Consider the following 12325-nt stretch of genomic DNA (forward strand, 5'->3'; position numbering starts at 1 on the left):
AGCAGCTGAGAAGGCGCTGAGAGTAGTGCAGCATCAGGCGGCTTGCATTGTTGCCACCGCCAGTGGTGGGAAGTGCCGCGGGACCCTTTACCGCCTTCTGCCAAGCAAAGTGGCAATGCACAGATGGTAAATTAATGGGAATCGACCCCTGTCTGCCTTCAGCCTAAGATTTCCATTGCTCAAAAGCACATCAGCCTAAGCGGCACTGGTGTGCTTGCTTCCAGTAAAGGTACTCCATTTCCTCACTGGTCCCCCCACAAGGAACTTCCAACATTTCTCATGGGCTTTGTGTTTTGACTGAAATTTGGTAACAAAACAAAGCCCTTTGCAGCACAAGTGTGATGATGACAGAGAGTATTTAGGAAGTTTTGAAGCTGGCCCTCTTTTTCTTCTTTTCAAAAATAGTTTCACATTATATGGGGACACTCTGGTCTGTTTCTGTTTAGGTACCAAGTTGACATTATTTCCTGTCTGGTCTCTGAAAATGTCTGGTCTCCGTTTTTCTATGTACATATGGCTTGCTAAATACACTGAAACTGAATGAACTGATGCTTTCTGAAAATGCTGCATGTGAATCAGATAATGGGTGACATACATGTGCTTACATTGTTTGAACATTTGAAAAAAGGGATTTTCTGAAATGTAAACAAATGTATGAACAATGTTTTTTTCCACAAAAATAAAGTTTCTGTATATTATATTTAACTCTTAACTGGTTATCACAGTTCCATCTTCTAGCTCAGGGGTCTGCAACCTGCGGCTCTCCAGATGTTCATGGACTACAAATCCCATCAGCCCCTGCCAGCATGGCCAATTGGCGTACAATCACAGTAGCCAGCTCTTCAAACCTAAGATGCCAGATCCTTGTGCATTCAGAGGCAAAAGTATGGTTGGCATTCACTCATACACCTTGCCAAGGAATCCCACCACAGTAGTAGAGATCAGTCCATATAAAGATGGGTAACGTTTTGCAGTCACCACTTCAGGTTGCTGGAAGAAGAGGAATGAGAGATTTCTGAATGCTGCACAGATGTCAAACAAAATCCTTCCAAGCGTCCAGCTGGCCCATTATACCCTCAATAATTCTACCATCTCTTCTTGTGTAATGTGTAACATAGCTCTGAGAATCCCTTTTAGTGATGCTTTCAAGGCATGGGCGTTGTTGTATCTCTGCTCCTTCTTCATGCTGAAAAGATTATAACGTAAGCCGTATGGGTTGAGCCTGGGTGGCCTGGGGCTTCCAAAGGGAATGTGAGAGAGAGAGACGATTCTGGGAGAGAAAGAGAGAGAGAAGAGAGAGAGAGAAGAGAGAGAGAAGGGAGAGAGAGAAGAGAGAGAGAAGGGAGAGAGAGAAGAGAGAGAGGAGAGAGAAGAGAGAGAGAAGGGGGAGAGAGAAGAGAGAGAGAAGGGAGAGAGAGAAGAGAGAGAAAGAAGGGAGAAGAGAGGGAGAAGAGAGAGGAGAGAGAGAAGAGAGGAGAAAGAGAGAGGAGAGAGAGGAGAAGAAAGAGAGAGAGGAGAGAGAGAAAGAGAGAGAGATATTTGAGTCCTGTAGCACCTTGGAGACCGATAAGATTTTTGGCAGGTAAGCTTTTGAAAGTCAGGGCTCTCCCTTTGTCAGATATCTTCACCAGGTATTTGACAAAGGTAGCTTTGACTATATCTAGCTCAGGGGTAGGGAACCTGCAGCTCTCCAGATGTTCAGGAACTACAATTCCCATCAGCCTCTGTCAGCATGGCCAATTGGCCATGCTGGTAGGGGCTGATGGGAATTGTAGTTCCTGAACATCTGGAGAGCCGCAGGTTCCCTACCCCTGATCTAGCTGTTCTATTGTCATCCAACATGCCTGCCCTCTAAAACTATGTTTGAGAAAATGTTTGTTGCTATGGATAGAAGGGGCCAGGGGATTTTTTCCAGTATGGAAGGAAGGAAACAACAAGAGAGTGAACCAGGCACCGAAACCAGGGTGCAGACAGCAGACCCCAGAGTGCAACCCATTCCCTAAAGGTGCGTCAGTAGACAATGACATCAGGGATGATTTACCTGACGAGGGATCTCCCTGATCATCCTGTCACCCATGGCTAGAGGAATAGAAGGGGTCCACAATGTGACGTTTCTGCAACAGCAAATACTGATTGGTTACAAGTATTCTTGGGAACAAAACAAATATATTCTCAGTTGGTGACTGTCAGATGAGGGCACTGACAATGTTGTTTCAGAAAATGCAGATTTATTTCACCACCCCTGCTACCAGAACTCTTGTGTTTTGGATTTGCTCAAGAACATAATTGCTGGCAATTTAAGTGTCAAATGATGCTGTGTAGATGATGCTGTGTAGCTCACACAGTAGCTGTGTCCTTGCTCAGAATCCTGTTATGCCCTGCATTGTATCCTTCATTATGGTTACACATTATAGGAATAAGAGTTTAAGGAATGTTTTGAATGGGCTTGGCCAGCGATAAAAAGATGTACTGTTCACTAGCCAGCACTTTCACGGGAGGGATGGTAAGTAACGTTTTTCTTGGCTGTAAATGCATACCAGCGCATCACCGGTTGACCAACAAAAAGCTTTATTTACTTAATACAAGGCAATTAACAAATGCCTATGAATGCATCACAAATATTAGCAATACAAATATATATTTTTCTCATGAAAATGTCAATTGAAAGATTTTTTTTAACTTAATTTTTTTTCTCCCCTGTGAAACTGCTCTAGATTTTTGCAAAGTTTTAATAGGGTATTCCAGTGCAAAAAATGGATCTCCTTACAGCTAGCATAAAGTGCTTGGAATGAAGGACCAACATATTAATGGGGAGGGACGAGGAACCAGAGTAGAAGGAAAAGTACAGAAATCCATTAAGTAATCGCAATAAGCTTGTAAAAAAAAGTGTTAATACAACTGAGCTCCCCCCCACAAGTACAGATATTCAGACTGTGATGCAACAATTTCACTGCATGCACATTTCAGTGGTAAATGTTTGCAATGAAAATCCATAATTAGTGGTTTCAAGAGCACGATTTTTTTCCTTACCATACATCCTGCTTTAAAGAAAAAAGTGTTTTAAATGGCTTATAATTATTTGGGACTTCATTTCCAGTACCTCTTTTCATGAAAGGATCTAAGTCAGCCCAGCTGATCCCCCCTCCCTCTCCCTCCCCATCAGGAAGCAATTCTGAGTTCCACTCATGCGTGCAGAAGGCTTAAGCATGTGTTTGATTTCCCTTTGAAAGCAATGTGACTTGAAAAGTGCTTGATTTGGCTTAGATGGTACCTTGACATCATAGGGGCAGGGCTCCCTCTAGGCACCATAGAGAACTGCTCCTGGGTGAACTAACAGTACATGGAGAAGGGCTCAGCTAGTTATCTGACCTCAGAATCCAGCAGCAGTTACATCTGATCTACCTAATTTCAGAATTCACAGAACAAGTTAGCCATGACTGACATAGGTCCTATTTGCTTTAAATAGGGCAGGGGTCTGCAACCTGCGGCTCTCCAGATGTTCATGGACTACAATTCCCAATTGGCCATGCTGGCAGGGGCTGATGGGATTTGTAGTCCACGAACATCTGGAGAGCCGCAGGTTGCAGACCCCTGCAATAGGGGCACAGTCACTGCTAACTAGGTGCTGTGGCTGAGAAAGAAATGGAGGGAGTTGATTGTAACGAGATTGTAATGAGAACTTTTAACTGCGTGTCCCTTCAAACAACGTGTCTTTAAAGCATTTCCAAAGAAGCTGGAAGGGTGAGCCTCTTGCTTTTCCTGAATTAAGACATACGCGTGGACCATTCAGACAAACAGATTTCCTGTATACCAAGATTGTCTGACAGTGTTTGAACACAGCGAACAATTCGCAATGATTGCTGTAGGTTAGCAGCTACATCTGCTCAGATTTTCAAATGTGAAAACGGCATACGTTTTGTGAGGGAGGTAGGAGGGATAGTTAAGGCTTGTGGAGGTAGCAACGGAATTTGGATACATTCCAGAAACCGAGATGTAAGTCACTGAGCTCAACGGGGTTCACTTCCGGTTTTGTAACCCATTGATTTTTAAGTAGCAACTGACCCTTTGCTGGGGTGATTCCGAGACCCTGCTGATGTTGCTGAGCCAAAAGTATTTGGCAAATACCATCTGTTTCGAAGAGGGAAAAAAAGGTACTCAAGTGTTACAAAGAGCAATCAAATAAATCTCACAGCTTTCTCGCTTCTCCCTGTGGTACCCTCAAGCATTTTGTATGCTAAGCACTTGCCAGACTCTCCCTTTTTTAATGTGATAACATGATTCTGCTTTCCCAAATAACCAGTCGCAACAGACAACGAAAAGTGAGCTGGTCTATATCAGAGTTAACAAGAAGTTAGCCAATCAGTGGCTTGGAGTTGCCCCTTCTTACCATCTACACTGAATGCTGCTGTTTACATCCCTAATTGAAGGGCGAGATCAGCTGATGTTCTTCTACAAGGCCCAGCGAGTGTGGGCCGTGTTTTATTTACTAATTTTATTCATGCCCTACTTTTCTCCTCAATGGGGAACCAAAGTGGCTTGCAAGATTGTTCTTTTCCTTCTCCGTTGTACCCTGCCAGCAACCACCCTGTGAGGTTGGTTAGGCTGAGAGGGTTTGTGACTGGCCCAAGGTCACCCAGCAAGCTCCCACGGTGCAGTGTGGATTCGAACCTGGGCCTCCCAGATTTTAATCCGACACCCTAATGCTGGCTCTATGAGTCGGAGGACAAGGCAAGACTGGAGAGGACAGGAGAAACAACAGCTGCCATCCCCCCCTTTTTTTTTCAAACATGCATTCAAACGCAGCATCCACTGTTTTCGGTAAGAGGCGACGGCTCTATGGTTGGCCTTTTAAAGGGAAACTCCTCAAAAAAAAGTGGTGAACTTTCCGGTAATCAAAAACAGGGTCGTGGCGACTGCTAGAACAGGAACGTTTCCACATTTGCACCAATGATGGTGAACTGGATCCACACATTTAAGCAGAACAAAGTGGCAATACAGGCATAGTGGTATAGTTTTTTTTGTTGAAATGGTAGTTGAGGACAGCCGGTCTAGACAAGCTGATGAGTCACATAAATAATACTGTCGCAATGGAAACAGGCACATCAAACACGAGCCTAAGAAACAAAGCTAGAAGCAGCAGCAGCTCCACAAAAACCTAACGGAGCAATAAGCGATTGGTCACCATACCAGTGGGATGGAAATCCTCACAGCTGTACACATGGTTGAGAGTCAACTTTGCCACAACCCAACACAAAACACTGTACTGTGGATCACCGGTGATCGTCAGAGTTATTAATGGTGCGCTTGGAGGCTGACCCCTGCGGTCCAGGGTCCACACCGGGTAGATCCGATGCGGCTTTCTGCAACCCTCCTGCAGCGTTAGCGCATAGGTTGCACGCAGGCCAATGGTTGGTACTTTAAATAAAGGCCACCGCAGCAATGCATTGTTATTATTGGTGAATGCCTGCAGACACTAGCCGATTGTGTTGGGGGCATTCATTGCCGGCAATGGATGTAGCACCCAAGCATTAACATTGTAAATAAATAATCACTGGCCGAGAACCAAAAGAGAAAGTCTGTACTAAGTGAAAACACACGGGAGTATGGCAAAAGACCACAGGGACGGGCGCCGAGAGGCCCCCATTCTAGAATTTCACAGAGTTATAACGTAAGAAACAACTAGATTCAAGTCTTTCACGAGGGAACAGTACGACAAGGCAACTTCTCCACGAGGCACAGCCTCTGGAATGGAATATTGTTTTCATTGCATTGAATTGCATTGCATTGAATGGTTACCAGTAGAATGTCCAGTTAATTCTCTTCTTCCTCTCTGTAGTCTCTGTCTCTTGGGAAGATCCCTTCTTGCCCTTTCTGCTCGGCACTACTGCAACCTCACCGTTTTCCCCAGAAGGGCAGTTCATACGTAGCTTTCTTTCACCTTCTGGTCTTGTAAAAAGGACAGAACCGCAAGATCTACCACAGTCTGATTTTTGTGCAAAGACAAGTCTTTGTGGTCGTCGTCGCTTTGGTCCTTGGCAAAGTTTACAAATACCTACGAGGAAGACGAGAGACGTCAGGAAGAGGATTGCAGCGGCCGAGTCTTTAGTGCACGCCGCCGTCCACCAAAACAGCTCAGAAACGAAATTGTTAGTAGGGGGAAATGGCTGCCAATCCTGGCTGTAAAGCAGGGGCGAAGCTTATGGGGATGAAGTCTCTCCGCCCCTGATTGCGTGAGCTGCTGTGATGTCACAGAGAGGCAAGGTAGGCGGAGAAAGGATGTGAGAAGAACTAAGGAAAAAAATGCGGGGGTTGAGACAGCAGCAGATGCAGGAAATCTAGAAGAATTAGGTGAAAAGGCCAAAGGCAGGGTACAGAAGAAGGAAAATGAGCGGGCAAGCTTATTTTATTTATTTTATTTTTGTTATATTCATACTCCACCTATTCCCGGTCAAAGGCTGAGCTCAGGGCGGCTTACAAAAGTTAAAACCTTCCAAATAACACATAATATAAAACCATTCTAACATTTAAAACCCAGCAACTGGATGGCGTAATATCCCAGCTTGGGTCTCCCAGGCCCCAACCCAACATACCAACCACTATGTCACACTAGTTCTGCCCAACGTTCGTAGTGGAGGTAATAAGATAATACCACATTAATAATCTGAAAGATGCCCTCCAGCTTTTCAAGAGCAAGGACTGGTTTCAAGCCTTAGGGCACTTCCGCACATGCAGAATAATGCACCTTCAATCCACTTTCAATGCACTTTGCAGCTGGAGTTTACTGTGCGGAATAGCAAAATCCACTTGCAAACCATTGTGAAAGTGCATTGAAAGTGTGTTATTCTGCCTGTGCGAAAATGCCCAAAGATTGGTCTAATACTGGGCGTTTCCCCACTCTCGAAGATCCCCCCCGATGCCACGCGCTGCTCTCAGCGCGCGGCATCCCAGGCGCCGTTTACAAGAGCGCCAGGGATGCCACGTGCTGAGGGGGCGCAACAGCGGCAGCGTGGAGAGTGCCAGGGGACCCCGCGCTACTTGAGAGTAGCACGGGGCTTAAGGTAAGTGGGGAAAGGCCCACTGAAAGATAGCCAAATACCCCACTAGACTGTCCTCAGAAGTCCAAGAAAGAAAGCGCAGAGGACTCTTGGTTTACACTGTATGATCCCACCTCTTTCAAGGTCATCCTCCAGAAACTTACTTGGTCAAGTGTGGTCTGGGAAACGGAGTAGTCTTCTATGTGGAGTCTCTTTTTGTTCTGGGAGAGGATGCTAAATATCCTAGCCAGCGAAGACGGAGAGGACGGGAGCTGATATTGCAGCATGCTGCGATGCTTCTCCTTCAACACGCTGCCAGGAAAGGCAAGCTCAAAGAAGTCCTGAACAGGTTTCAAGTCCGGGTTTGCCCCTGCTATCCGCACCACTATGGTGTAGCCGTCACCAAATCTGGAAAACAGGAGGGCAGGGGGTTGAAAATCCAGGTTTCCAATGATGGAGCGGTCCTTGTCTAAAAACAGCAGCAAGTGCAGAGTTTTTGGGAAAGGTCTAACTGGCTACCCTCCCTGCTGTATTTCTGACATGTCATCTAGTACCCAGCACAGCAGTTAGTATCTTGAATTAACCTTAGTTTGAATTTAATTTCAAAATGGCATGTGCCTAGCCCTCATAGTTGCTGAGAAACCTCTTCTTCGCACATGTTTCATAACTTACTAATTGGGTAGCTCAAATTAGGAACATTTAACATTGCCCCTTTTAATGTGCTGAGTATACCATGAAGAGACATTAATAGATTTATTTATTGCACTGGAATTCTATCCTCTTTCCAAAGAGTTCAAAGTGAGACTCAGTTCATCTCTCTTTCTAACACTGACCAAGTCCAGACCCGCTCAGTTGCAATGGCAAGATTTCACTGGGTGCCAACAGACCATTGTCTTATGTTCTTATTGTCTTCACCAGTGACTAGAAATTCTGTAGCACATGTCCTGCTTGTAGTTCATGTACTGGTGAAACTCTGTTTCATTGTGCAAGATTTGCCAAGATCAGAATGACCCAACCCATCATTGCTTCACTTCTATACAATCATTTAACTGATGCTCTTAGGATTCCTTTAATCTTAGATAATCTTGATCCTTACTTCTGCGAAAGCGTAGCAAAATATCTTTTAAAGATTATAGACACAACGCTAGATGGATACTAAGCATTAGATTGCTATCATCATAACAACAACAACAATGCTGCTTACATTAACTATTTGCTACTGGCACACAGTGCCTACCTCTGCCAACAACCTTTGGGTTCGACTGGTCATGGTCACCCAAAGTCCAAACAATGTGGGTGCGATTCATTGAGGGATGTCGTAGTTTTGTTATTGATTGCTAGATGGAGTGAGTGACAACTGAAGGCTGTGGCAACCTATGGGAGTCAAATCAATTGTTTGCCCATTTCCTTGCCCCCTATCCCTTGTTCTGTGTTAGGTGCCACTCTAACAAGCTCTGTGTTTTATAGTGGAGTGTTGATACTGTATGCTGTTGTGATGCCTGGGCTCTGTTGGTGGGTTTTCAGTCAGGTCTGTGGAGAGGTGTATAGGAATGGCACTTTTGATGAGTCCATTTGGACTAAACTATTGATGAGACTCTGAATGGCTGCTGTAACTATCTGTCTTTTATGGACAATTGTTTTATTGTTTTATTGTATTTATTGTTTTATTGTATTTATTGTATTTTGGAATGCCAATAAAGGCTATCATGTCATACTGGGGAACTTTGCAAAGGAAGGTGATGGTGAGTCACAAGCTAAACAGATGTTGGAGCACATTAAAACAAAAGTGACTGCATTGATGGGACAGGATACAGCCTGAAGTCACATGATGCAGCAACTCTGATGAAGCTGAATAGCTTAAAAAGGGGCTTGGACAGATCTATGGAGAAGTCGCTCTATGGCTACCAATCTTGATCCTCCTTGATCTGAGATTGCAAATGCCTTAGCAGACCAGGTGCTCAGGAGCAGCAGCAGCAGCAGCAGGCCATTGCTTTCACATCCTGCATGTGAGCTCCCAAAGGCATCTGGTGGGCCACTGCGAGTAGCAGAGTGCTGGACTAGATGGACTCTGGTCTGGTCCAGCAGGCTCTTTTTCATGTTCGTATGTTCTTAAGCTAAGCACGTGTGGGTCTCTTCAGTGCTTGGATGGGAAACGGATAGTGAAATCCTATGCAGAGTTGCATCATTCTAGTTTCATGGGCTCAGGAGGGTTTGCTCCGCAGAGAGTTGCACCGTGCCTTGAGAAAGCCATTGGATATAAATGAAGAAGATTTAAAAAAGGTCAATTGGCACCAGTTCTTCCTGAATCCTGGGACTTCACCAAAAACAGATGCAAGCTTTACAGATCTGAAGTCAAACCAGGAAGACTAAAAGCTTTAACTGACCAAATCTATAGATTGATTAACTAATGTTGCAGGAATCAATGCTAACGGCTCTCTTGATATGTTATTGTACAAAGGAATTTTAATAAAATTAAAGATGGCTGTTTAATCAGACAATGTGTTTGGTGGTTTATTAAGTAGAATAACATTATGTTCAGTATTCCCAACTGCAGCTGTGCTCCAAAACACCAGTGGGTTATTTAATTAAAGGGCAAATCTACACCTGAGTACATGTAAGGGACTTACAGAAATGGTAAGAGAACAAACTGCCTGGGTGAGAAAGCAGGAAAGCACAGAGGCAGTCAACACGAAGCGGCTGCTCACCTGTTCTTCAGGTGCTGAACGCTGCCCAGGCACCTGAACCGCCCGTTGACCATGATCGCCATTCGGGTGCACAGGGCCTCACACTCTTCCATGCTGTGCGCAAGAAACAGAAAAAGGGACGTCACTTGATCAAGAGGCGATCTGAGATAGTCTCTACACAGAATTATTTCACTTCTTCAAAAGAAAAACCCCCAAACAAAACAAGCAAACAGTGACTGCTGGATAAATGGCAATATGATATTCAGCAGTACAATGCGTGTGTTTGTATGTTTTATTTGTTTAAAGTGTGTGTGTGTATGTGTATATATATATATGTGTGTGTGTATGTGTGTATAGATGGATAGATAGATAGATAGATAGATAGATAGATAGATAGATAGATAGATAGATAGATAGATAGATAGATAGATAGATAGAGAGAGAGAGAGAGAGAGAGAGAGAGAATGCTATTTTAAATATCTGAAATGCCTTTGGGGTCCTGAGTTGGATGGAAAGACGGCACGGAAGAAACAAACCTGTGGGACGTGAGGACAACTGATCTTCCCTCTTTGATGATGCTCAAGCCACAGTTCCAAAGGAAACGACGTGCTTTGGGATCCATCCCAGTAGTTGGCTCATCCTACATGATTAAAAGAAGAAAGACTTACTAATGCTGTGGTTGGTGAAGCATTATTCCAACAACACCTGGGAGGACAGCTGCAGCAGACAGCAACACACCTGGTGAAACCAGAAGCCACTGTGCACATTATATATAGAATGACAGGTGGAAGAGATGGAACTTTAGGCTGTACCATGAAGGCTGCAAGCGGAGGCTTGTATTTTATTTTTTAAACCCTGCCCGTAGAAAAGAAGAAGAGTTTTGGATTTATACCCCACCTTTTTCTCCTGTAAGGAGACTCAAGGTGGCTTACAAGCTCCTTTCCCTTCCTCTCCCCTTGTGAGGTAGGTGGGGCTGAGGGAGTTTTGAGAGAACTGTGACTAGCCCAAGGTCATCCAGCAGGAATGTAGGAGTGCAGAAACACATCTGGTTCACCAGATAAGCCTCTGCCACTCAGGTGGAGGAGTGGGGAATCCACCTGCCCTTAACCACTACACCACGCTGACTCTAGAAAACTAACGTAGAAAACTAGGACATCACAGAGAACAGTTTAGTTTATCTATCTGTTGGATAAGCTGGCTTTCTGTGTGCAGAGAGGTTTTCTTTGATGTGGAGGGCCACTCAAATATTTCACCCACCACTGCGTAGTCTGAATTGGCTCTACCACCAATCACCTTGTTCTGCACGAAACGTGTAACTGGCCCTCGCAGAAAGCCAATGCAAAGATGTGAAGCTCAACATTGTGCAATTTTGTGGTGAGCAGTTCCCCAGCTAAGTCTATAAATCCTTTGTTCAACACTGTTTCAATCAGACTTATAAAGCAAGGCTCTGCACATTAAGGAAAGATGTGTGTATCTTAAGTGGATGCTTCCCGGGTCCAAGGGTAACCAATCCACTGAATCTGAGGACTGAAACCACCCCAAAATTAGGGCGGTTGATGTGAATGCTCACACACTCACCAGGAACACCACGGGAGGCCCCCCAATCAGGGCCATTGCTGTGGAAAGCTTGCGCTTGTTCCCGCCACTGTACAAGCCGGCACATTTTTCTGCATACTTCACAAGTCCCAGTTTCCGAACAGCCCATTCTCCAACCTGTCAGAAGGAAGAGCACAGATTGAGTGGAGAAGCGTAACCTCTGCGATCTCTAAGGGAAGAAGCTCCGATTTGAAACTGGGAGGCTTATCCTGTTACCCAGTGATGAGTCTATTCTCTGCCTCCCCAAGCCATTCAGTAGGATCCACAGCCACTGAAACAGCCCAAGACCCTTTAAGGCTGGAAGCAGCTAGTAGATTCTAACTGTTTTTAAGAAAGCTAAAAGTGGTTTGAGAGAGGCTTTGCTGCTCCTGGCGTGCATGTAGGTTTCTTTTATCTTGCTGCTGCCTCTGTTTAATATACAATAAATTACCCACCCCCAAGTGGTATGAATATAATACTGCAGCCAGCCGTCACTCTTGGGACCTCCGTTCCCGGGGGTGGGGGTGGGTGGGATCTTTTTGTTGATCTCCAGCCAAAGAAGCTATTAAATTTAAGCACATCCAGAATCCTGTGCACGTTTATTTTAGCTTGGCTCTGTAGTCTGGAAGTATACGGCTCATGTTCAGCGGTTACTGTGCCAGGATAGGTATGAAACAGGAAATCTCACTGGCAGCTACTGGGCTGATTTTTTTAGAGGAATAAAGAGTGACCAAACTTTGCTGGCCAATATTCCTTGTCAACCAATTCCCCAAAAAACATTATGTATTTCTGTTGAGCATAAGCCCATTGGACATGACTTCCCCTAAATGATCCTGGAAACGACCATTGGATACGAAAGCTGAGAATTCTTTGTTTGAATTACATCCTTCCTGGTGTTAAGGCAAATGGCATATATGGATTGGGGGACATTGCAATTGGGGAAAGGTAACTTTGATGCTCATGGATCTGTTTGATGCTTAGTCTTTTTAAGTCTATGCTGAATCTTTTAAAGGTTTTTGTTTTCCAAGGTAA

The 12325-nt window shown here is 44.6% G+C and overlaps 1 protein-coding gene across 1 annotated transcript in view; it reads right to left on the bottom strand.

Moving 5' to 3' along the window:
• Positions 1-2551: 2551 nt before the first annotated feature.
• ABCA1 (ATP binding cassette subfamily A member 1) overlaps positions 2552-12325 on the bottom strand; it is a 102813-nt gene continuing 93039 nt past the window's right edge. Inside the window, 5 exon segments of the mRNA XM_048503179.1 lie at positions 2552-6052; positions 7199-7442; positions 9740-9832; positions 10255-10358; positions 11297-11431. Of these exon segments, the coding sequence (XP_048359136.1) occupies positions 5918-6052; positions 7199-7442; positions 9740-9832; positions 10255-10358; positions 11297-11431 (711 nt within the window). The 3' untranslated portion in view covers positions 2552-5917.

Source organism: Sphaerodactylus townsendi, linkage group LG07 (genome assembly GCF_021028975.2).
Source record: "Sphaerodactylus townsendi isolate TG3544 linkage group LG07, MPM_Stown_v2.3, whole genome shotgun sequence".
Taxonomy (NCBI): domain Eukaryota; kingdom Metazoa; phylum Chordata; class Lepidosauria; order Squamata; family Sphaerodactylidae; genus Sphaerodactylus; species Sphaerodactylus townsendi.